The sequence below is a fragment of the Tetrahymena thermophila genome, assembly GCF_000189635.1.
Source record: "Tetrahymena thermophila SB210 genomic scaffold scf_8254632, whole genome shotgun sequence".
NCBI lineage: Eukaryota > Ciliophora > Oligohymenophorea > Hymenostomatida > Tetrahymenidae > Tetrahymena > Tetrahymena thermophila.
In genome coordinates, this window is record NW_002476401.1 from 17479 (window position 1) to 43698 (window position 26220).

Genomic DNA, 26220 nt, shown 5'->3' on the forward strand with positions numbered 1-26220 from the left:
AAAAATAAAAAATAACAAGTATTGATATTAATAAAATAACAAATGTATAATTAACTGAAATAGAATAAGATTTAATAAAAAGGGCTGATAACAAGTTAAATATTTTATAAATATTCAGAAAATATGGTGAAAATTTATGATAGAAAGAATTTGTGAAGATTTAGGGTAACTTCATATTTTATGAATTTTTTAACAATTTTTAGAAAATTTTTCAAAGTAAATAAGATGGAATTATGAAAATTATTTCGATTAAAGATTTTTGTAAAGAAAATGAAATTTTAAGAAATAAAGACAATGCAAATAAAAAAAATAAAATGAATAGATTCAAAATAAACAACACCTGATTAAAAAACAAAACAAATAAAATTTAAACTATTTTCAAATAGTTAAGCTAGACACAACATTGCTTAAGCCGAAAATAGCATACAATTTATAGAATATAATATTCTTTTATATATTTTTTAATATAACGATCTTAAAAAGTGCCAAGATTGACTAAACGAAGATAAAGTCAATTCCTATAACTAGAAAGAATTAAACGTATTTTGAATTAGCATAGTCTGGCTCTTCATTGCTTATAACAGCTAAAATAACGTAATAATAAAATAGTAATAAACATACCATAAAAAAGGTAGATAATTTTTGCCCTACTCTAATTATTTTATGAACTATTTTTATTAAGAAAACTCCAACTTCTATGATTATTGAGCTAACTATTGAAATTACTATTTTTTAAATGGCATTATAGCTTTCATCAAAAACTGTTGACAGGCAAAGAGAGTGGATTACCCTCAAGTAAATAATATTGAATCTAATTGGTCTTGAAAGAGAAGGCTCATATGTATAAATTGTATTAAAGTAGGCGTGAAATACTTTAAATTATACAAAAAGAGATAATTTTTTAAGTTGTTCTATTGTTTAAATTTCATCTTCCTTTAATTTATCATCTTAATTTACTAAATTTTTTATGCTGCTCTAATCTTAAAATGTACTTACAGTTATCTTATTTGGATTTATTAATTTGTCTTATTTTTCTTCTTAAAAAGCATTTAATTAACCTTAATTTAGCTTTTCATCTTAAATGTTTGGCTACTCTAACTCTTAAAGCTATTCTGATTTGACTTATTCCTAGAGTTAAAGTGGCTTATTATTAAGATTTTTCAATTAGTTTGGCTATTCAGTTGATATTTAATTTTCTAATTTTAAAAATTCAATTTTTTATGATTCAATTTTTTCATTTTTTAAAATTGTTAAGGTATTTAAAAATTTTTGTCTATTTCTTCGATTATTAGTATTTATTAGGTCTTGCTAATCTTAATTATTAGTTTAATATATAACTCCATTTAATTCTTAAATACTTTATAATTACAAGCTTGGTGTCTAATTCTTTCCACTATTAGGAGGATTTTCTTATTCCAATGCTATAGGCATAATCTAAGAGATAGTAGTTTTGCTAAATTTTTTATCTAGATTTCTACCATAATAATATAAACCAAATTATAACAATGTTATAGTAAAAAGAGTCCAAATAATAGCATATAAATAAAATTTCCTAAAATTGGTTATGTTATAAAATCCATCTGAGCTAAAAGCTTCTTTTACATTTTTATTTATAAGCAATGATTCTAGATCATCAGTCACAGTTGTAGGATTTGTGCTTTTACATTGGCAATAAAATTTATTATTCTTTTATGCATTGGTACATCCTTTAGAAGACCAAGCCTATGATTATTGCATTTAGAGGCAAGTCTAATTATTAGGAGAAGGTTAAAGATCTTAAAATTTAAATATGAAAATATTTTATTAATTATCATTTTAATTTTCCTTTATGTTTATTAATTTTCTCTTGCTATTTATGTTGCTCGTTTGTTCAAAGTTAGAACCTTATTGATATAATAATCTATTAGAGTTTGTGTTTACTAAGTCTAAAGAATATTTTATTACTGGATTCTAAGTAATTGTTATGCTTGAGTTTACTTATTTTAATTATTAAATATAATTCTAGAATTCTGATGTTTATTAGAAGGGATTTTGAGAGTAAGTAGTCTAACCTAAATAATAGGTATTCGATGTTTCTGAATCCTAATAATCAAATATAACTTCCTTTAAGTTTTTTTAAGTAATTTATTAGCAATCTAGTGATATTAAATTACCTTACAGCTATACTCCTCCTTAATTAGGTAGAGTTGCTTGGCTTAGGTAACTGCATATTTAGTCTGATATATTCATTTATTGAGATATCAAATAATTGGAAAGAGTTTTAGTAGTTGAATTTAATACTTTAAAAGAGTCTACTATATTTTGGAGAAAAACATTGTTGTTATTCAAAAACATATTATCCTAACTAATTAAAGATTATTAATTTTATAGAATTGTATTTAGCTAGCTTAGAATAGCGATGGTCGAAGATTCTTATTAACTAGTTATAGATTATTATAGTTGGGCAATTACTTTGTTTGCATATGTTGATAGTAAAGATGAATTAGGTAGAGAATTAACTTAGCTTATTATTAATTATATGAGCTATGATTTTCTAGTATTGATTGATTCAAGTTTATATACGGGATAGTTCTTGGATATTTCTTCTCCTATGACACACAGGTTTAAAATATTTTAGGAAATTGTTTAACTACCATCAATTTTAAAAGCTTAGTCAATAATACTGTTGATTTAAGTTTCGTTTTGAGAAAATGGTTATATGTTTACTTATAAGGTTGTATTGTAAACAGCTAAAAAGTTATCTATAGCCTAAGCCATTAATGTTAAATTTCCTGAAGGGAGGATAGTACTAAATTCGTTTTATAAGCCTTAATCCATTATTTACCTTCTTAGGATATAATTTGGAGATATCTATTCTTACTAATAATCAGTATCATTAAGGTAGTAAAAGAACTAATAAGATATTGGCGCATTAGCTGAGGTGCAACCAGACATTTTGATTTAAAAAATTGTTTAAAGAGCTTATCCACTAAGACTGTTTACAGAGAGTACACAATTATTGGGTGGTAAATTTATATTAAAGTTAGTAATGCTTAAACTAGGCATTATGTAATAAGGATTGTATGCGCTGAATCTTACTTACACAATAGCATTTGATGGAAGGATATTTACAAAATAATCCCATATTCTAAACCTAACTTTATAATAATCAAATTTTATAGCTCCTACTACTGTATTATTATAAAGTACTGCACCAGCATAGCTTAGCAAATCAGAAGAAACATTAATTCCATATATGAGAGTTGCATCAATATCTTAATTAATGTTGACTTAAATCAATTAAGATTAATCTTTAAATTTAACAATTAAAATAGGTATATCAGTTTCTGATAAGATTACCATAGTTGACTATAATTTTTAACGGGAATCTTTGTTTCCTGTAAAAGTAAATAACAGAGATTAATAAGGACTAAAAGTTGAACCTGGTATTGAAATACTAGAAACATTTTGCTGCAAAACTATAGGATGGTTATTGTAGTCATAGCACTGATTATCATTTTGATTAGAGGTAAGGGATACACAATCCCACTTTAAATTAATTTGTTAATCTTAATTTGGGTCTTCAATCTCAAAATCTCTAGCTTATCCAGTTAAATTTAAGGGTAGTTTGAAGCCAAATACTCCTTTTTATCCACCTACAATCTATATAAATAAATTAGATATATTAGGCGTAATAGTTTATGTTTTTAATTTAGAGATTGATGAATCACTGACTAGAGAGGTATTTACCTTAATTATTAATTAAAAAAAGTCATTAAATATTTAAATTTTAATAATTTATTTTACGTTTAAATCAAAAACTGTTTAACTAGGAATAGAATATTTTTCAACTAAAACTAATGTTTAATTATATTTAAATTGTGTTAGGTTTTAATTCAGCTTAGGCACACTTTTAGAGTTTATCTGTATGTTAAGAGGTTCATTAGTAATTATTGGTCCACTCTAATCACATATTTGCACATAGAAAGAGAGATAAATTCTTAAATCCATGAATCTATTTTTAAAAATTATTTTTTTATTTAATTATTCTTAGATTTTATGTTTAAAAACTAAATTCTGAATAAATTTTTTTGTTTTTTTAAACTAAATTAAGTCTATAAAATATAAATAATCTACTCTATTTTAAGAGTAAAATTAAGTGCTTATTACCTATAAATTGGATAACTTTAAGTTTCTAATTTAATAACCAAGTCTTTTTATCTGACAAAGAGTGTTGTGTATTACTACTTTAATGAAGAATTGACTTTAAGTAAATATTAGAAAGAAGCAGTAATTTTAGTGTTTGGGGGAATTAGTTGCTTTAAAATTACTAAAGAGATACTCCTTTAACTGTTAGCATTCGAAACAATGCTATTGACTGCTTAAAGATCGTTTTAATCTAAACTTGGCGAAGATTATACACTCCAAGTGAAGCTTTTGAACCCTCTTGAAGCATCGTTTATAATATCTGCTACTGAAAAAACGATGTCATAGCAAGTATTTTGAGTTTTACTGAATTAAATAGTAACTTAAGGCTGTTGAGTATCACTCCTTAACTGCTGAACTTTGGTCAAATAAAATGTGTCTATTAAGAAAGTGTTACTAATTTAATAACTCAGAACATTTGATATGAAAGACAGATTATCATTTTCCATGATTTAAGCATCTTTACCTATTAATAAAAATATATTAACTTTTACAAAAGATAATTTTGTTAAATTTACTGAGTTAAACTATGATTTAAGTTCCTTGTATAGAGCAGTTTGGAAGAGTGCCAATAAGTTGAAGAGTAATATCTTGAAATATATTATTACACTAAAAGTTTTAAATTTATGTCAAAGCAACACCAAAATCAATAACCAAAGTAGGGGAATCAATAGCTAAAGTAACTTGTAAAACAGCAATTTTATTATAACTACATTGAAAGAAAATACCTCTATTATCAATACCATTTTTGCAGACACATGTATTCCCTGAGATTTCCATAGAATCATAGCAGTCTAAACATATACTACTTTACTTATATTAACAAGATCTACATGTGTTAGCACATGCTTGGCAATCTGGTTTTATGTACTCTTAGCATTAAACACATTACCACAAGGTTGAATCTTCTTTGTAATTATTTGGGCACCACTGATAGCAATATGATCCAAGTTAATACCATCCTTAATAACAGCTCCTGCATTAACTCTAATTAGGTCCAGTGCATGATTAGCATGATGAATGACAATTTTAACATTAATAATTTTAAGTAGGATCTCTAAATTAATTTTATTAACAAACATGCAAGCATTTATTGACTTATGAAACGTACTCATTATCCTATGTACAAGTATTACAGCTTTATCCATTAATACAAGATATGCAATTATCAATGCAGTCAGCACATAAATAGTTATTTTGGGGGTTTCTATATTAATTACTATTGCAAATAACTAAGCAAGAATTTACTTCGCTAACATACTCGTAATTGCTTTAGCACTAACTGCAACTTTAACCATCCACACATTTTTGACAATTACTTACGCAATTAGTGCAATTATAAAAAGTTGAATCTCTATATTAATTTTGTTGGCATATAATTTTACATTAAAATACTTATTGAATGAATTCATAGTTTGCTGTACAAGTGTCACACTATTAATCTTATGAACATTATGTGCAATTGGTTATACAAGGGTTACACTACTAGGCCATGGTTTACAAATTAATAAAGGTGAATTATCCTGCTGGGCAAATCATTTTGCAATATTGTAATGAATTATTATTTGGGTTTTTAGTTTAAGTATATCCACTAATGCATTGAGTACAACTTAAATTTTAATCACAATTAGAGCACCCTTGATAGCATTGCTAATTTAGGGATAAATAAAAAATTTTGTTAAGAAGTTAAATAAATAGAAAATTAAAAATTGTTTAAAATAACTTTTATTAAAAAATAAAAAATTTTATAAAAATTTTATCTAAATTCTTTAAGATAAAAATAAATAATTAATATTTATAATTTTAATCTGAAATAATTAAATATTTCTGAAGTAGTTTGGAATAATTATTGTGATAAAATATTGGAAATTACTGCGCATTATTTATTTTGAGAATTATATCCATATCCAATCTAGCAGTTACTACAGTCATCAGATTTAGTACATGCTTGGCAATGAGCAATACAAGATCTGCACTCTTATGACATGGTAATATTATTAGTCACGAAATTGTACTATCCCACTGAGCAATTTTTTTAGCAGTACTGTAGGGTGTTATCATTTGGTTTCACCTTCTGAGTGTATCCACTAATGCATTAAGTACATCTTTATTTATTTTAGCTACAATTAGAACATCCTTCAGTACATGTTTGCTTTTAAGTTAAAGAGTATAATTAATTAATGAATCAAAATTTGTTTGAAGTTTTTAAATTTGGAAAATAGCTTTATTAAAAACAATAAAAGTTGCTGAAATAAAATTTAATTTCATGATAAAACTATATCCAGTTGATGTCTTTAATCTAATTTCCAAAAATAAAATATTTTCTTCAAACTAATAAAGAATTAAATTCAATAAAAAAAACAACATTACAAAACACACACTTTATTGAGAATTATATTAATATCCATCAACACATTAGTTGCAATGATTGTTATCAGTACAGATTAAGCAATTGGCAATGCAATCGGCACAATCTTATTTCAGATAGTTAAATTAAAGAAAACGAACAAATTATTTTTAAGGGCAATCTCTATTGCAAATTTTTTAATTTGGAACGTAAATTTCAGCAGTCATATATGTGAATCCACTCAAGCAAGCATCATTGCAGTTTTACGTATCACTACATGAATAACACCCTTCTTGGCACTTTAATTTTAAGTAAAAGTAAGCAATTAAAAAGATTTGAATTTTTAAAATTGCAGAAAATAATTTTATAAAACTAAATTAGAAAGGTGGAAGGGCAGTATGTCTATTTCACTATAAACTTAAAGTAATAATGATTGATACCGATATTCAATTGAAAAAGCAAAAATAAATATCCTTTATATTTGGCCTTCCTCTAAAAACTAAAAACGAGTTAAAAAAGTAAAAATTATTTAAAGGAGTTTGCATTAAATAACAAAACTAACTTAATTATCAATTTTTGATAATTTAAGTAAATAATTATTTAATTAAATTTAGATATTAAAATTCTATTTATAAATAAATATGTTTTGAATATAATTAAGTGTCTATAATACCATGATCCCTCTTAGTTAGATTACAAACTTATAAATTAAAGAGCTACTAAGGTTAGCGTCTTGAAGTTTAACAGTAATTTGATTTTCTTAATTCAGAAATTTAATATCAAATTCTCCAAAACTTGTATAATTATAATATATTTGATCTGCAGGGCAATCATTTAAATTTTACCAATTAATTAAATCTCTCTATTCATTTTATTTTTCACCACTGACAAGTGTTAATTTTGAGCTTAATGGTTTATGTGATTTAAGGTATATTTAAATATAGGCATTTTGAAAAGATGGACTTTTTAATGAAATAAATTAAATATATTTTTTTCAAAAAATAAGAGATACACTTGCCCAAATAGGACTTTAACTGTTATTGTATCAGAATCTGAGGTCATATGATTAGGAGATGTGCAAAATGGGGTTTGCTTTACAGATGATGAATACGGTGTGAATATTATAGGTTAATCATTAAGTAAGTCTATCCTTACATCTGCTGCAACTAAACTTATCAGCAAAAACGGATCTTATAAATTAAAAATAAATTTATTAAAAGTAAATTTGATATTTGATTTACAAAAAAACTTTTAAATCAGATTGTATTTTTAGAGTTCTTTCTTTATATGCATCTATTGTTTTTTTTTTTTATGATAACCTTTTTAATTTTTTTTAATTAATAAATAATATATATTTAAAGTTGAATTTGTTTCTGATTTATAACTATATCTTTAAGTCAGAAAATAAATAAACAAGTAAATATCTATTAAAAACAACTAAATATTAAATCCACACTGCTCTAAATATCCTAAATCCTAAAACATACTAAATTTATAATGTCAAGGACTAATTAATTTTTATATATCTTAATTTTATAACCATGCATTGTTCTTTACTAAAGATTTTATTCCTTAGCTGAGGCTAACTAACTATAACAATATGAGTAAATTTAAAAAGAAGTAAGTTCTTATTTTTAAGATAAAGATAAGTTAAGCCATAGAAATGATAGCTCTTGATAGTAATTGCTTGATTCTTTAGTAAAAATACAAAAAAAAATAAATCATCCATTCATTTTATAATATTTATTATAATTTTTGTTAGGAAGAATCGCAACTCATTATTGCATTACACAGTAATTTACAAATGACACAATTGACTTAATATATCACAAAATTAAAATAATGAAAAGGAATACATTCTCTTCTTTTGTTTTGAATTAATTGGTAAGATCCTTTTTTTGTTTTTATGGATGATTGATTAATTATTGTTCATTACTTAATTACTTAGGAGAAAATTAAAAATTCTTCTTTTATTTGTATTAATAGTAAAGTAAATAAAGTCTTAAAAAAATATACATATTCCCCACTCAATAAACAGATATTTAATAATAATCTTCGCTTTTTTTACCTTAAAATTTCTCTTCTGACTGAATTGATAAAAAATAAGGCTTTTGAGAAAATAAAATGTTCATATTTATTTTTGAAAATTCTTAAGATTTCTATATGTATTTATTTTTAAAATGAGTATGAAATTTATACATCATATTCTACCTTTACTTGGTTTCATTATGTATGTAGTCTCAAATTGATAACCAAGATAACTTTAGAAATATTTTAGGGTTTAAATAAATGTAATACCCTTAATTTTTATCAACCCAAATTTTTAAGAATTCATGTGCTGACTATTTAAAACACTCTTTTGCAACTATACATAAATGATGATGTATGTTAACAATTAAGGACTTTTTTTTTTATTAAAATCTTTTGTATAAATAAAATAAAAATATTTAAAAGTAAAAACAGTTTCGCAACATAAATGGATTATAAGATATATGCAAAAATGGTTTATGTTGCTATTTATTAGCAATCATTAAGAATATGCAAATTAAATTGAATAAATAAATTAATACAAACATATATAGTTTAAAAAAAATAGGAAATAACTAAATTTATGTACATACATTATCTCTAAAATCCTTAAATTTAAACATCTCCCTTAGTTATAATCTATATACCTAAAAATATAAAATAAAGCTAGATTAATTTAAATAATTTAGTGTACATACATGCTTCATTAAGAATTTTTATACACTCAAATAAATTCTTAGAAATTAATATTTGTAAACATATTAAAAGTTATCATTGTTTTATAGATAGATATAAATAATAAGCAAAGTTGTGACGATTAAGAAATTTTACATTACTCTATTTATATTTCTTCTTTTAAAAAGTTGAAATATCTATTAACTAAAGTCTTCATTATCATAGGAATTAGATATAAAGGGAAAAGTGTGGTATAGCGATCAATTTTTAAGACCAAATATTATAAAATTTTTTCAAATCAATGTTTATCTGATAAATTCAGATTTGAAAAAGAAAAAAAATGCGTAAACTGCCATATAGTCTTTTATATATTAATATTTTTACAAACTCCGCTGATTACTTACATATATCCAATCAGCGGAATTTTAAAACCAGGAACGGACATATTGAATAAATATATAATTTGCCTCAATAGAATAAATCGACTATTATCAACTCTGGGTTTATAACAATAAAGTTTTAAATTTATTTAGAGTATAATAGTAAAATTAGTAAAAGAGTCTTTAAATTTCATATTCCACCTTGCATTTCTTTGGGTGTTTATTTTAAATTAGCAATATGGCTATAAAAAGATAACCTTTTTAAATTCTTTCATTTATTATTTTTTGTAGTCAGGTTTAGTATCTATCTATCTATCTACTACTATTTTAATCATAATATTTAAATATAATACTATTTGGTTCTTTATTTTTTAGCAATCACAAAATTTATTTACTTAATTTTATTACATAAATTGATAAATTAATTTAATAAATACACTCACTTTAAATTTTAATATACAAATGAGAGATGATTGATCAACATTTTTTTCTAGCGGGATATAAATAATTAGCTGAATTTATTAGTTAATTTTGAAAATACATTTTAATCAGTTTTAAGTTTATAAAATTTCTTTCTTAAATTGTCTATCTAAACATATAAAAAATGAGAAAAGGATATAGACATCAATCAACAAAAGCAATAAAATCTAAAAAAACAATTCTTACAGCTTTGTCACTGATAAAATTTAATAAGATTATAGTTGTTAAAAGAATTATTACTAAATCTTTAATTTAATTAAAAAAAAAGACAATGACTAAAGTAATTATAATATCTTAAAAATAATCAATAAAAAATACAAAAAAACTACAATAATTAATTTAAAAAAAGCATTATTTATGGACCAACAATTTAGCTTCGCTTACGTCGAGTATTATTAAACTCCAAAGTAGTAGAAGCAAATCTAAAAAGATTAAGATGAATAGGATGAAATCAAACAGGAAGTTGACACATTAGCTATTTAAGCTGAAAAGAAAATAAATTCTAAGTATTTTGAATTTTCTGAAGATGCTTTAGCTGATAGAATATAAGAGTATGGCTCTTTAAACTAAATAAAGTTATTAAAATTTAAGACCTGTGATTAGCTTTAGTTTAATGTTATTACAGAGAGCTTTATTAGTTTGATTAATATCTAAAACTTATAAATTAACTTTGTAAATGAATGGTATTTAGAAATCCTAAGTGAGTACACTAGTTCAAATCACTGGTACTATGACTTTGATAGAATTGATAGGGTAGAAGATGAAGAAAGCAATTTTGCTCAAGAATTTAAACATTTAATCAATTTAACCCACTTAGAAATAAATTTTGAAAATATGATTTTTTCTTAGGTTCTAGGCGATTTCGCTAAGGTCATTTAAAATTATAAGCAATTACAGTTTTTGAGCTTGAAAATTCCCCCTCTCTTTACATTTATGGATCAGACAACATGTGCAAGAATATTAAAAGGCTTAAGTGGGTTGGATAATTTAAAAGAATATAGAATAGCATTTGGTAATATTAATAAGAATGATAGTGAATTCCTTAAAACAATCGCTGAAACGATCATCAACCAAACAAATTTAGAAATTTTAAATATCTAATTAAATACTGAAATATCTGAAGATGTTGCACATAAATTTGTAGAAGCTATCTGTAGTTTAAAGAAATTAACATCGCTTGAATTTTATGCATTAAATATTCAAACTAAAAAAAGCTTGAACTTAATTTTTAAACCTATTTACAATCATGAAACACTATAAACAGTTTCTCTAAATATTAAATAAAAAGATTGTTTTAATTTAATCTAAAATATGTCTGTCTTGCCTTAAATCTAAAATATCCACATTATATTCTCTAACTAAAAGAAGCTAGATGTCTAAAACACTCTTTTTAATATTTCATTGATCTAAAAATTAGTTGGTCTTCACATTTAATTTAGCGATAACTTAAAATTATAACCAACTACATTGAGCTAACTAGGTAGAAGTTTAGTCTAATTAAATCAAATTAAAGATTTATAATTGAAATTTGACTCTGGAAATTAAATTTTAACAAAGGATATGTCATTTTTGCTAGACTCTTTACAAACTTTTACTTAATTAACAAGATTCTCGCTTTACATAGGAAAAGGTAACATCCTGAATTTAGAAAACATACTAAAAATAGCCCAAGTTTTAAATTTCATGAGAAAATTAAATAAATTTAGTTTAAGCATAATTGAAACATAATTTGTTGATGCTAATTGCTTAAAATAAATTTATTAAAACCTCTGCTAAATGGATTCTATTTAAAATTTATTTATTGATATAAAAAATATTAATTCCCTTATTTTCTTAAACTTAATTAACATATTTCCCTAACTTAATGCTTAAACGTTTTAAATTAACAACCTTTCCTTTAGCTTTTATCGTAAGCAAATAAAAAATTAATAAGATAATAACCTTTAATAGACATATTAAGATTTATATTTATGTCTCTAAGATAAACTAATCATCACAGGAAATTATGAAGTTTAATCATTTAATCATTTCAAAAGTATTCATACTGTCAGCTTAAATATCCCATCTAATAAATAACTAATTTAAGATCTATTTGGCTCTTTTAGTAATATAAAATAAATACAAAAATTCAAATTAATAATTGAAGACACTATTTTTCATGAAGAAATGAATAACATTAGTATAGCCCTCACTTAAATGTAAGAAATAAAAAATCTAAATTTACAAATAAAAAAAGTAAATGTGGACTTATAAACATACAAAAATTTTGTGAAAGCTCTTTTAAATTTAAAAGACCTTCAAAAATTAAACTTCTTTTATCCAAAAAATGAAATTGAAAATAATGCAGCGTTATGCTTTTTTGAGAATCTAAAATAATTTTAGAATTTAAAAAAAGTAAAAATTGATTTAGACCAATTAGATGCAATATAAAACTGTGCCTATTCATTTGATTAGAATATATCCTAATTTTGCAGTAGTAAAATATTCTAAATCAAAGCAAGCTTAATTTTAAATAATGAAACGGCATTTAAAACAGCTGAAATAGTAAAATACCTAAAATCAATAAAAAATGCCAAATTCAAATCAATCTTTTAAACTTATTATGAGCTAAAATTATTTTTAGAAAAAGGTGCTAAGCATATGATAAACTTAAGACACTTCGAAATGGAAAATAATATAAAAGTTGATTAAAGCAGAATTAAAAAGTAAAAATCAAATATAATTAGGAAAGCAATAAGATTAATAAACTTAAAAATAATATGATTAATCATCATAGGGTAGCTAATTCAATCAGACACTCTATTTTATTTTCAATTTGTTGCATGTATTTACTTACTGCAGCTTTCTTTCATAGTTTTCTTTTAATAATTATATATAAATAAAATATTAAAATCCCAAATCTTTTACAATTTATTTATCTAATTTTAATTAATATAAAATTTAACAAAGTTATATAATATAGGTAGGTATATATATTTATATTTTTATAATTTGTATTTAATTTTTAAAAATTTTAAACATTTGAAACATGTTTTTTTAATAAGGGGCAATTTTGAATTTACCCTCCTCAAGCCCAATAAACAGAGAATTTATTTTAAATATTTCAAAAACTAACTTTTTTTTATTCAAATAAAAATTATTTTTTCAATTTTTGATATTCATTTTTAATAATTTTATGAAGAAAATAGAAAAAATGTGTTTCGTTTTTATTCTTAAAAAGCAAAATTCAAAAATAGGTTAATTTATATATTTTACTAACTCCAAAGACATGGTAATCTTAAACGCAAAAACAATTCTAAAAGTAATTTCAATACATATCATAATATTATAACCAAACTTGTTTATTTCTTACAAAAGTAAGTGATAAAATAATAATAGGTAAAGGCAGAATCATAAAAAAATAATTCTTAAAAGAATTAAAATTTACAATTCAAGCATATTTTTAAAGAAAAAGTAAAAATATTAGTTTTTGATCTAAATTTTAAATTATTTTTAAATGCAATATTGATATCAGTATTTTTGATAGAGTTATCAAAATAGTCTGATTATGAATTTTTGATGACAATTTTTTTTTAATTTTAAGACTTTGATGGCAGAATATTTGCCAAAAAATTATTTATTTTCTATTCATTTTTCGCTTTTAATTAGATACTATCATTAGCTTTAAAAATCCAACAACAATCCCTAATTAAAATCCAATAATTTTACTTTTTAAATATAAAGATTTTTATTTTTTCTTTAAAATTTAATTGAAATTAATTAATAATTATATCATTTAACTCTTAATTGCCTTCTTTATTATGCACTCATTGTTTTCTAAATTTTTAAAAATTCAATTTTTTACTTTCAAATAAAAATTATTTTATAGTTTAATCATTTATAAATTTATTTATAAAATAATATATTTATGTTTCTTTTATAATTTCTTACTAGAAGCAAAAGATAAAATATAAGTTTAATTTTTTTTTTTACAGGTTTATAGTTACTATCAAATTTATTTGTAAATTAAATAATTTTTATTATGTATTACATTTATTAAATAAAAATAATTGAACTTTTTTTAGAGCTATCAATAAATCCATAATCAGAAGCTAATAATTTTCCTAGGCTAAATAGCTTTTATGAAAATATGGTTACTTTACCTAACATTGTGAGCAGTTATGCCGAAAATCGATCGACACTAAAAGATAAAAAAGGAAAGAAAAGAGTTATAAAATATATTAATAAAATATAAATCTGCTTGCGCTGTTTATATTTCATATACCTTTAAGCTTTATATCAATTTAGAATAAATATAAATTTCTGCCCATATTTTATTATTTTAATAAAATAAATTGTTTTGATTCTGCTTAACTCAAAAAGTAGTGTAAAATAAAATTATCACTTTTGATATAGTAGTTACTCACTCCTAATATGTTTGTGATTTATCTTTTCCATAAAAAATATGTAAGCAAAATTAAAATATCAATAAACAAATTAATAAAATGTAATCGATTTATAAGAATATTAATATATATAATCATTTATTTTTATATTTCTTAATAAATTATTTCAGAATAATAAGTAATACTTGTTTATGTTATTAATTTTGTTTTTTTTGCATAAAATCCTTTAAATCTTTTTTATTACATATATGAGATTCATTAATTCAGCCTTACACGAAAAATATTATGTAAACTAAATTAATCGCAAATAGTTTCATACAATTTATTAATTTTAATTAATTTTTTGTTTAAGTAGAACGAAATATTAGTAAATTTTAGATTACTTGTTAAAATCTAATTTTAACTTAGATCATTCTCAGTCTTAACTTTTCTTAGAAATAAAAAAGAGTTTTACTCTTTGTCTTCTAAATGGGCTTCAAAAGATAAGTTTTACTAATTAGTCCTTCTTAAAAATCGTTAAATTACAAATTTTAATAAACCTTTGGATGATTAATGAAATCAGATGATTTATTGGCAAAATAATAGAAGTAAATTAAGGGAGTAGTATCTAAATATAAAAAATTGTAAATTGTATTTAGTAAAAGATTATTTTTAAAAGTGTATTTAAAATATAGAAATCAAATATATTGACTTACATATTTTAATTTAAAGCGATTTGTTATTTGTGGTAATTAATTGAAATAAATAATTTAATTTAATTTTGATCATTCGTTCATCGTAAAGCTATTATGTAATTCACTGCCAGCATTAATCACAGAGTAAAAAAAGTTTTATATTGAAAGAATCTTGCATTCAAAGCTAATCCAGTGCTAGCTAAATCGATAAATAATTAATAATAAAAAAAATAAATTAAATTAATTCTAATAAAAAAATAAAAATGAAAGCTATTGCTATTCTCTTCATCGTCTTAGCTTTGACTTCTGCTAGAAACTATCCTATGTTCAAGCAATGCGACAGTCAATGGGGTAACATCATTATCGGATCTGGCCCTGATACTATTTGCAAAGTTGGTTGCTTGCTTTCCAGTGTCTCTATGGCTCTTAACTCATACGGTAAGACTGTTGATGGTTAATCTGCCAACCCTAAAACTGTTAATGCTTGGTTAAAGGCCCATGGTGGTTTCTCAGGTGAATTATTCGTCTGGGGTTCTATCTCTTCTTTAGGTTTCTCCTACGTTGGTAAGGTCAATGCTGCCACAGCTGCTTCTAACTTAGATTAAGGAAAGGTTGTCATCTTGAACGTTAGAAACGGTGGTCACTGGGTTTTGGCTACCAGCAGAAATGGTTCAACTTTCAATGTTAATGACCCTGGTTTCAATGTTTCTACTTACACTTAATCAGAAGTTACCCAAGCTGCCATTTTCTCAGTTAAGGCTGGATTCCTCTAACAAGCCTATGAAGCTTTCGAATCTCTTGCCAACTTCGTTAGTCAAGACGATTGAAAAAAGTTTTATATAAATATAATAAAAAAATAGTATTTTATAAATTATATAAATAACATATACATACCTAACAGTTCATATCAAAAGTTTAACAAATTTATTAGCAATTTATTTCATTTAAAATGTTATCAAAATTAAATAAATCACTCAAAATAATAAATTAATAAAAATTCTTAAATCTCTTATTGCAAACAATAAATGAATTCAGAAGTACAAGAAGCTAATTTCAAAAAAAATAAATTACTTTTATTTATATCAATTTTCAATTCCAAATTATTATTTATATAATAAAAAGAAATTCCATTTTCTAATCACAATAAGGTAATATGTAATGAATTAACATAAAGTATAATTTTGATACAAGTTAGTTGTCTATTACAATAATTATTTGTATTCTAAAAATACTTCATTTTTGTTAAAAATTTGATATAATTTGATAATCCAGAATATTATAATTATTCTAACTTTTCTCATTAAATTTTACTAATAATATAAGTAATTTTTGTAAATTAATTTAAATTTGATTAAGATTTATTTTAAATAAATACATCTTCATAAAAATGTAAAAAATCACTTTGATTAAAATTTTTTGATAAATGTAACAAATTTTTTTTATATAATTTCTATCAATATCAAAATATCTTACTCACTTTAATTTAAGGAGGAGAATATTTGAAATAATTTTTTCAAACTAATCTCCTCAAATTAAAGGGTAATAAAATAACTTCAATTGAAGTTATTCCTTTATTTGAAATAAAAAAATAAAATTATATTCAAACAAATATTAATAACAATGCAATATAAAAATTCAATTCTATAAAATAAAAATTTATTATTATATTAAATTTTTAAATATATATAATAAAAAAATAAATTTTAGTTTTATTCAAAATATCATTTAAATCATTTTTAATAAATTGCGATGAATATTTTTTTATATTACAAAGCGATATTTTATGAAAAATATTTTGACTTTATATATATTCCAATAGAGATTTAATTAAGAAATCTTTAGATATCATAATTTGCTAAGTAAGAGCTATCCATATATTTAGATTTTATTTAAATTTGATAAAATTCATATTTTAATTAATCCAAGTTGATTTAATTAGTAAATTAATAAAGAGGTTTCATAAATATTTGCATTAAAAATTCAAAACAAAATTATATACTCTCTTTAATTGTGATTTGAATAAAAAAAAATAGATTAAATAATTTAAAATAATTTTAAAAAATTTACTAAAGATATAGTTTCTTATTTTTTCTTTTAAACTTTTTAATTTAAAAAATATTATTTTTGCTTATTAATGAATAAAAATAATCATCTTATCAAAATTAAATTGAATTAAAATAAAATAAATTATAAAATTAAAAATGAATTTTTTGTTTTAGAAAAATTCTACAGGAATATAAAATATTTTTATAATTATTTTATACAATTTAATTTAATTGATTATTAATTTTTAAAAGAATATAAATTTTTTTAATTATGTAAATTACTCTTAATTTTCTTTTACAAACACACGCGTTTATAAAAATTTTTTTTTCAAAACTAACAGTGATTCATTATTTTTTATGATAAAATAATTTTAAGTATCAACAATAAAATTCTTTTTGCTATAAAATTTATTAAAATTGTAATTCTAAATGATTAACATAATGGCATTTTGAATATAAATAATACCTCTTTACTTAGCTGAAAATCAATCCTTTAAATAATAAATAAAATAATCATTAGCAAAACTAAATTAAAGTTTAATTTTGGATTTGCAAATTTAGTTTTAAGATTTTTTTTTTTGTGAGAACTATTTTTAGGTAAATTGTTATTTTTGATAGATTAAAATTGTAATTTAAAATGATAAATGCATTTTATTAGCTACAAACTAAATTTAATTGAAATAATATTTTCTTTTTTTATAATTAGGTAGTGAGTATGGTTTAAATTGTAATTAAAAAAGAAGAAAAAGAAATGAGACTCAGATAATGGTGATAGATAAAAAAATTTTTTTAAATTAGGCTACCTTATAAGGTAATATTCACTTGACTTACCTGCAAATTTTTTTTGATAAACAAAATAATATTTAATGATCAGGTTAGATTATGATTAATATTGAATATTCAAATAAATAAACAATGAATGAGTTGTAATGGTATTTCATTAGAAGATCTATGAAAATATTAATAAATTAAATAAATAAAAACTTTCGTATTGTTTTTTTTCTAAAAAAAACTTTTGTATTTATTTGAAAGAGTTTGGATTTATTTGGATGTTTGTTTGATTAATATTTGAATATTTTTCTTTTCGCGAGATGCTATGAGCACAATGATTATTTCATTCAATTATTGATTGAAGCAATCAATGACAAGAAGCTTGTTTTTTTAATGAAATAATTAATAAAAGTTTAAAAGAATAATCATCTATTTACGATAAACAAAATCAAAAGCAAAATATAAGAGTAAATAAAATAAAAAAGAAAGAAGTCTATCATCAATCAGGATTTGATTGAAATTACAAGTAAACTAGGCAATAAAAAGAGCGGTAGGCCGATAGATAAATTTTTAGGAAGCATAGCTAAAATGTCGTTTAAAGTGAAGATATCTAGCAAAACTTGGATTAAAGATAACTACAATTTATTTGATTATGACTTAGAGAAAGATTTAAATTTGAAAGAACACACCATAAAGAGTGAAGGAATTCTATCCAGAAAACAAGACGATACATTCTTCTATTGCAAGAACAAAAAGTCTGGATAATAAAATGATATTTCTTAAATGACATCAGACGATAAAAAGTTACTTTAGCTGAAATTTTAAGGTAAATTCTTCATTTTTTTGTCTAAATCAAATATATATAAATAAATATAAGTTCTTTATTCTTTTATAAAAGTCCTATTTTTGTTTAGTCTATTCATTCAACCCTTTATTTATTTATATATATATTTATTAATATAAAGACAACCTTGTAAAAGTGTACCCTCCAGAAGAAAAAGATCAATAGCTATGGAAGGTGGTCTCTCGTTCTGATTCAGAACCCATCATAGTCGATTTAAATGATACTATAAAGATTGGAAAAAAGCAGTTTACTATCCTCTAAGTAAGATTTAATTTTAATATCTTTTCAATTTGCTTTTTCTGCTTTTCACTCTTCCTTGTTTACAATTTAAACTTACTTGCTTGATTTTACTTAAAATAATTGCTTGTTTGATAGATTAGATAGATAGATATCTAGCTTGCTTGATTGCTTAAAGGGTGCGAAAATTCTAAAGAATATCATCAATTGCAAATATATAATTTTTATGACTTTATCATAGAAAGAAAAAAGATAATATTTAGTAAATAATCCAAGGGATAAACAAAAATCTAATATTTATGATTAATCCATTTAGTTGTAAAGGTAGAAAAATAAATAAGCAAATTAATTTGAAATTTGAAAGGGAATAATTAAATTTGTAAATTTAGTGCATATTGAATTTATTTAAAATTGATGATGCTATAACTTAAGAAATGATGAAATCATAAGTGTAAGTATTTTTGAGAACATAATTGTTTTAAAATAAGTTAATCAATATCCTTTGAGAAATTCAAATTGAATTTAGAAGAGTTAAAATATCTATGAATTAATTATACGAGTAATTAAGTAATCTAGTTAATCTCTATGTTGTAAAATAATATAAAAGGGAAAAGTCAAATGAAATTTTTGAATAATTGCAAAATAAAATGTTTAGCTGGTGAGTTTTTAATTTTAAAGCAAGCAAGTTGAGTGAAAAGAGGGAAATTTTAAAAAAAATAAACATTAAGATTTAAAAATATTTTATAAATATATAAATTAGATTAATTTAAGTAACAGTAAGTAAATGCTAGATTTAGATAATCATTATCACGTTTCAAATATAATGAACACATTCATCTCAGATGCAGATATGATGAATTCAGTAATTAATTAATTAAATATTTATTTCTTTAAAAAATATTTTCAAATAAAATCGAAATCATTCATTTTAGTTATTTATTTTCATAACATTATAAAAATTATTCTGATTCCAAATTATTTTAATTAAACATCAAAAAAATTAAGCTATTTATTTATTTTAGAAGTTAAACTGGAAAAATACTTTGAAATTTCTATTAACATTTCAATAAACTTATTTTTAAAAAGTCAGCAACTTCACATGGAAACTCGAGAGTTGGTTCTTTAGATCATAATCAAATTGAAAAGCAATAAGAGAAATAAGAAAGAATGCCTTGCAGAATTTGCTTGAGCTCTAGCTGTTCAAGAAAAAATCCTTTACTTGCTCCATGCAATTGTAAGGGAAGTACCAGATGGATTCATTACGACTGTGTTTAGTAATGGATTAATTAGCGTATTTAAATTATTGAAAAACCTAATTATGCAAACATAAAATCGCGTTGTATTAAATGCGAGCTATGTATGACACTCCTTCCTCCTAATATAAAGTTAGATGACTAAGTTTACAATCTGTATCAATTTAAGAATCTGAAATTTGATAAATTTATAGTCCTTGAAGACGCTGACGGATTAATTTATATGCTTAACTTTACAAATAAACAATATTTTAATATTGGTAGGGGACACAACTGCGACATAAAGCTCAGCGAAATTACAGTCTCTAGAAAGCATTTAAAATTAGAAGTGGATAAGGATAATAAAATTAAATTATACGATATAAGCTCAAAATTTGGTACTTTAGTTCTAGTCAAGAAACCTATTACAGTTTAATACGATCAAAATTTAGACTTGCAAAATGGAAGAACCCATATAAGAATTAAAAGAATTGAAAAAAAGAGCAGGCTCAGATAATTCTTTAATTTCTGTAATTTAGTTTTAGATTTATTTATCATTTCAAAAAAAAAACACATCAAATAAATTAAAAATATTAAATTAGCAAGACAAATTCATTGTTAAATAAAAGTTTTCATCCAAAAATTGAAATTTATTAATTTTTTTACAAATTCTTTTAGCTTTAATGCTAATATAAACAATTGGCTTAATATTTATCAAGATTGCGATTTTTTCTTTCTTTCAAAATTAATAAGTTATTCTTGAGATATTAAAAAAAATAATATTAATTTTGTAAAAAAAATTATTTTAATCAAAAAAATAAATAATTTTTTTATGGATAATTTTTATTTTAATCAAAAATCATCTTAATAACATAAATAAGCTTTTTATAAAATTTTAAATTCATGAAGAGAAAACTATTGAATTAAATTTTGATTAATCTTTTAATTTTGATAAAATGTGTTTTGATAAATCAAATTCCTAAAACTATTTTAATTAAATTTATAGGTTACTGCAGAAAAGAAGAAATAGAATACCCATCAAAGCCTGTTCAAAAATAATTGAAACACGAGATTTGTAGAGAAAGGGACTTCGAAAATCATTAAGATGAAGTATAAATCTCTAGAGTAATTGATGACAGTCAATAGTTTTAATCGCCTTACGTGGTTTACAACTTTAGTTAATAAAATAATATAAATATACCATAGGATCAGAATGCAGATATCTCATAAAATGCTATTAACTTTAGGGCTAATACTTAGGTAATGTAGGATTCTTAATAGCGCTCTTAATCTGTTTTATTTGGAAGTAGAAGATAGCTAAGTCCTTTCTAGTAAAACCAGCAGTCATAAATGAGACAGTTTGTTCCATAATCAAACTCTTCACTAGGAAATTACATAGAAATAGATGAAACTAACGAATTATAAAATCGTAATTAAATTAATATATAATAACTCTCAACTCAGTAACATTAATCTTAACCTTTACTGATGCCTTTAATGATTCATTAGGAATCAGTTAATGAATAGATGCGTGAAGAAGAAGTAGAAGACTAAGAAGCTCAGTACAATTCATTCAGTAGAGCAATCAGAGCCCACTAGAACTCGGGATCCATACCCATCATTATTCCTCACTCTAATTCAGCACCCACAAACGTTGATTTTATGCCTCCTCCTATTGGGTTTAGGTGAACGATCAAACTTCAGGTAGCTTTTAATTAGTTTGCTTTTTTCAGAATTTTGCTGCTGTTTACTTAGTTTATTAATTAATTAATCAACCCATCCATCCATTCAATCAATCAATCTATCTATCTTCACCTTTATATGTATTAATATAAAATCCATTATGAAGTTAAACAAACAAATAAATAAAAGAAAGAAATAAAGAAAAATTCTTTTGCTTCTAAAGTAGAGTTAGTTAGTTAGTTCGATATTTATTGTCAATATTAATTATAATAACAAATTCTCATGAAAGGTACTTACTTACTTATAAAAGCTTCTATTAACAAATATAAACTATTTTTAAATTGCTTTATTAATAAGCAAGTCAATATTAATAAAATTGTTTAAAATAATCCTACCTATCTACCTAAGCACTATATAACTCAAATTGATAAATAAAAAATCGATAAAATGAATAAATTCAATAATTATATTACTACAAAGTTAAAAAATTTATTAATTAATTTTCTTTTTGATATTTAATAAAAGTATATAATAATTACTCAAATAACCATCAATAAATAAATATATATATATCTATCTTTCTATCAAACTACTTGAAAAATATTACTTACTCTAGTAGCTGCATATTTTATAATATTATTTTGTAATAAAAAATACATTATTATTTACTACACAAATTAAAATTATTAATGTAATTCTTTTATTTAAACATTTTTTAGCTAATTTTACATGTTTAAAATAAACTTCTTTCTTTTGCAAAATAAATCATTTTTATTTAACTTTTTTTAATGCTAAAATGCTAGCTAGATTATAAATAAATCAATATATTTAATAATTATATTACTACACAAATGTAAGTCTTATTAATTAAATATCTTTTTGATAATTAAACTAAATAATAATTACTCATATAAATGTCAATAATATATTTATATCTTGTTATATTATTACTTTAAAATTTATACTTTATCTTGAAGCTGCATATAGCATAATCTTATTTTGTTTTAAAAATAAATTATTTATTTCATAAATTCTGAATTCAATTCTTTTTATTGACATTTTTTAGTTTTTTATAAACTTTATTTTGTTTTAGCAAAACAAATATTTTCTATTATATGCTTTTATTTAATTTTTAAATACTAAAACATTAATTAAGCTTATTTATCTTTAAGTGATTTATTAGGATCAGTTAAAATGTTTTTGAAAATTAAGATTTGTTTGTTTTACTTCTCTATTTAATGAAATCATAAAAAGTTAAATTACTGAAGTTTATTTGAATGATTAATCAACTCATTTTACAAACAGATGTATTTTTTTGAAAAAAAATATTGTTTGGATCTATAAGTAAGTAATTTATGTTATTAGTTAGGATGATAATTAAAATAAAAATCGAATTTAACAACTAAATTTTTTTAGTTATTAAACTTTAAGGTAATTTAAATAATTCAAAAAACATATATATATACTTAATAAATAATAGATTGATTGATTGATTTATAAATACATTCAAGATAGGATATATATAAAACGTAGTTGTAAACAAAAAGGATTTAGTTAAGTAATAAATAAATCTTTTATTTATACAGATAAATTATTTTAGTGATACTAGATCATGGGAGCAAGCGAGTCTGTAGCAAGTAGCATAGACAACATTGAAAGAGCATAGTAGAATGGAGATAATCTTCAATTTGTTTAACAGATTAATAATGTGAGATATGGAGAAGCAAAAGTGGTATAGAATATAGAAACAAATAAAAAGTATGCTATAAAGACGTTTGTTCTTTCAAATAAAGGTGAGTTTAAAGAACTCTTCTAATAAGCGACAAATAAATAACAGTAAATGTAAATACCATCTATAGTGAATATTATTGATATAAAAACTGAAATTAATGAGCACTTTTGTTCTAATTTTTATAAGGTGATTATTGTTTATGAGTATTTTGATAACACTCTTGAGAAACTAATTACTATGAACAAAAATCAATAAACGCCCTTTAACGAATAGGACATCTATTTTCTAATTGATTGCATACTTAGTGCTCTAATGTGTATGCATTACAGCACTTTCAATCACTGTGATATTAGACCAAAAACCATTTTAGTTTCACCTGATGGATCATATAAAATAACAGATATGAACTTCCTATATAATCAGTAACCGACTCCTTACAAATAAACTGTTTTAGGAGCAGCTACCTATCACAAAATGTATCTGTCACCAGAAAAACTTATTGCAATTAAAAACAGGTTTGCATATTTTAAAATATAATAAGGAAAATTTCATCAAATATTTAATTTAATAATATAAATTGAATATTTCTTCCAATATAATTTCTATCTTTAAAAAACTGTTGAAATACAGCAAATTTTAAACTATTTTCTTATTATTTCTAATTTATTAAAAATATTTTAATTTGCTATTAGAAATTATTTTTAATTATGTTTTAATTATTTTAGAGATTTGTAAAAAATACAAGAATATATTGATGATTGGCAGAGAGGAGATGTGTTTAGCTTAGGTCTAGTTGCCCTTGAAATGGCAACTCTTAGAGATATTACATAAGAAGTTATTGACTATGAAACACTAGAAATAAGAAAGAATGCTTTAGATGAGCTATTAGAAATTGTTAAGTCAAGGTACTCATTCAATTTATATTCTTTGATATCTTAAATGTTAGAGCTTGATTACACTAAAAGGAATGATTTCTATAAATTGGCTGAATTTCTTACTCCTCAAAGCTAATAAGATAGCATTTTATCTCTGCAAAGTAACTAACTTCATAATAACTAAATAAAAGAGTTCATGCTAAGTGACAGCAATCAGAAAGGAAAGATTTACTTAGATCAACATAAAAAGGAAGCCTCTGGAAAAAAAGTAACTTAATTTGATGAAACATCAATAAGATAGTCTACTATAGCTATGGAAACAAATGAAACCACAAGAGCAGATATTAATAAGATGATGGTTAATAATTAAAAATCTGAAGTTTTTAATCGCTATAAGATTAAATTACCTCAGAATATTAAAAACATCAACAAAGTAGAAAATTAAATGCACAACCAAGAAAACTTTTAAGCATTTTCCTAGTAAGAATTTATTACACATTCAAAATCTCCTAGGCTTCTACATGAAAATAACAATTCCAATAGAAACTACTAGCCTATCAGCTAGAAAAACAAATAGATAGCAGCAACTAAAGAAGCAAGTCCTTATAAAAACATTGAAAATAAAGAAAATATGATTTCATACAAAATTGAAAGACAGAATAACTTGCTGACATAGCTTTAAAAGCTAGATGTTAAAGTTAATGACATCTTAGAATAATCACAGACCATAAAAAATTAGTTTAAGTAATTATTTTAATAGATTTTTTTTGTTTTTTTTAGAAAAATTAATGAAAATAGATCAAAAAAAATAGAAGAATCAATTAAGTAAGGAGAAGATGTTGAAGAGCAAGATATTTATAATGTAATAGAATAAAAGAAAAAAACTATCCGAAATCTTAAAATTGAAAAGGATAACATTCTCTCAAGCCAAAATAGCTAAAAGAACCTATTTTAAAATTAAGAACACCCCTCTTAAATCTCTCCTAATCATTACGCTCCATATAGCAATAAATATATTGCATCTCCTAGTTCTTAAAATAGCAGCTTCTTAAGATACGCAGAATCAAATAGAAGTAAAAGAGATGAAGCTTCTCCCTACTCAACGAAATACTTAAATTAAAAATCAAAATCTCCTCTTTCTTCTAATAATTACTACCAGCCTAACCAATATTTTGAAAGTAAAAACCACAAGAGACAGTCATATAGAGCTTTTCAAGATTTCACTTAAAAAAATCCTTACTCCCATCTCAATAAGGCTAGCAACAATAAAATAATGGATACCTCTCCAATAAGAATCATTGACAGAAAATTAACTGATCAATCTTTAGTGAATAATAAAGAATAAAAATAATATCTTATAACAGATAAAAACTATAACTTTTAGAAAGCATATGACTATAGAAGTAGAAATCATTCTCCAATACTTTACAAACCTCATTCTAACTTGAATAGCTAAAATACTTCCTATATGTAAAAAGGCAGCAATCAAGATATTAGCACACTTTCAAATCAAAATAAGTCTAACATCACACTCTATGAACTGTATCTTAGAGACTATGAGAATATGATTTAAAAGACTTAAGAGTAATAAAACACTTAGAATTGAAAAATAAATAAACTTGATCTTTCAGAATTATTTCTAAGTCG

General features: G+C 22.8%; 5 protein-coding genes across 5 annotated transcripts; 4 read left to right on the plus strand and 1 right to left on the minus strand. All coding sequences in view use genetic code 6, as the record gives it.

The window, feature by feature from the left end:
- Window positions 1-378: 378 nt before the first annotated feature.
- On the minus strand, window positions 379-7870 carry TTHERM_01169410 (REJ domain protein; the record flags this gene model as incomplete). Its single annotated transcript, XM_001030036.2, has 10 exons — window positions 7774-7870; window positions 7545-7722; window positions 7378-7494; window positions 7206-7326; window positions 6556-6831; window positions 6059-6337; window positions 4704-5835; window positions 4150-4651; window positions 3787-3994; window positions 379-3729 (listed from the first exon to the last, which is right to left on the minus strand). The coding sequence occupies exons 1-10, from the start codon at window positions 7823-7825 to the stop codon at window positions 379-381; spliced, it is 6216 nt and encodes a 2071-aa protein (XP_001030036.2). The 5' UTR covers window positions 7826-7870.
- A 2582-nt stretch (window positions 7871-10452) lies between these two features.
- On the plus strand, window positions 10453-11314 carry TTHERM_01169420 (hypothetical protein; the record flags this gene model as incomplete). Its single annotated transcript, XM_001030037.2, has 2 exons — window positions 10453-11248; window positions 11310-11314. The coding sequence occupies 2 exons, from the start codon at window positions 10453-10455 to the stop codon at window positions 11312-11314; spliced, it is 801 nt and encodes a 266-aa protein (XP_001030037.2).
- A 4103-nt stretch (window positions 11315-15417) lies between these two features.
- Window positions 15418-15981, plus strand: TTHERM_01169430 (peptidase C39 family protein; the record flags this gene model as incomplete). The annotated part of the gene is made up of 1 exon (XM_001030038.3): window positions 15418-15981. The coding sequence occupies one exon, from the start codon at window positions 15418-15420 to the stop codon at window positions 15979-15981; it is 564 nt and encodes a 187-aa protein (XP_001030038.1).
- A 2378-nt stretch (window positions 15982-18359) lies between these two features.
- Window positions 18360-22652, plus strand: TTHERM_01169440 (zinc finger protein). Its single transcript, XM_001030039.3, has 5 exons — window positions 18360-18796; window positions 18936-19075; window positions 19812-19913; window positions 20138-20813; window positions 21290-22652. The coding sequence occupies exons 1-5, from the start codon at window positions 18364-18366 to the stop codon at window positions 21970-21972; spliced, it is 2034 nt and encodes a 677-aa protein (XP_001030039.2). The 5' UTR covers window positions 18360-18363; the 3' UTR covers window positions 21973-22652.
- Window positions 22653-23578: 926 nt separating this feature from the next.
- Window positions 23579-26179, plus strand: TTHERM_01169450 (kinase domain protein; the record flags this gene model as incomplete). The annotated part of the gene is made up of 3 exons (XM_001030040.2): window positions 23579-24213; window positions 24424-25317; window positions 25372-26179. 3 exons carry the CDS (start codon window positions 23579-23581, stop codon window positions 26177-26179), a joined length of 2337 nt encoding a protein of 778 aa, XP_001030040.2.
- Window positions 26180-26220: the final 41 nt, after the last annotated feature.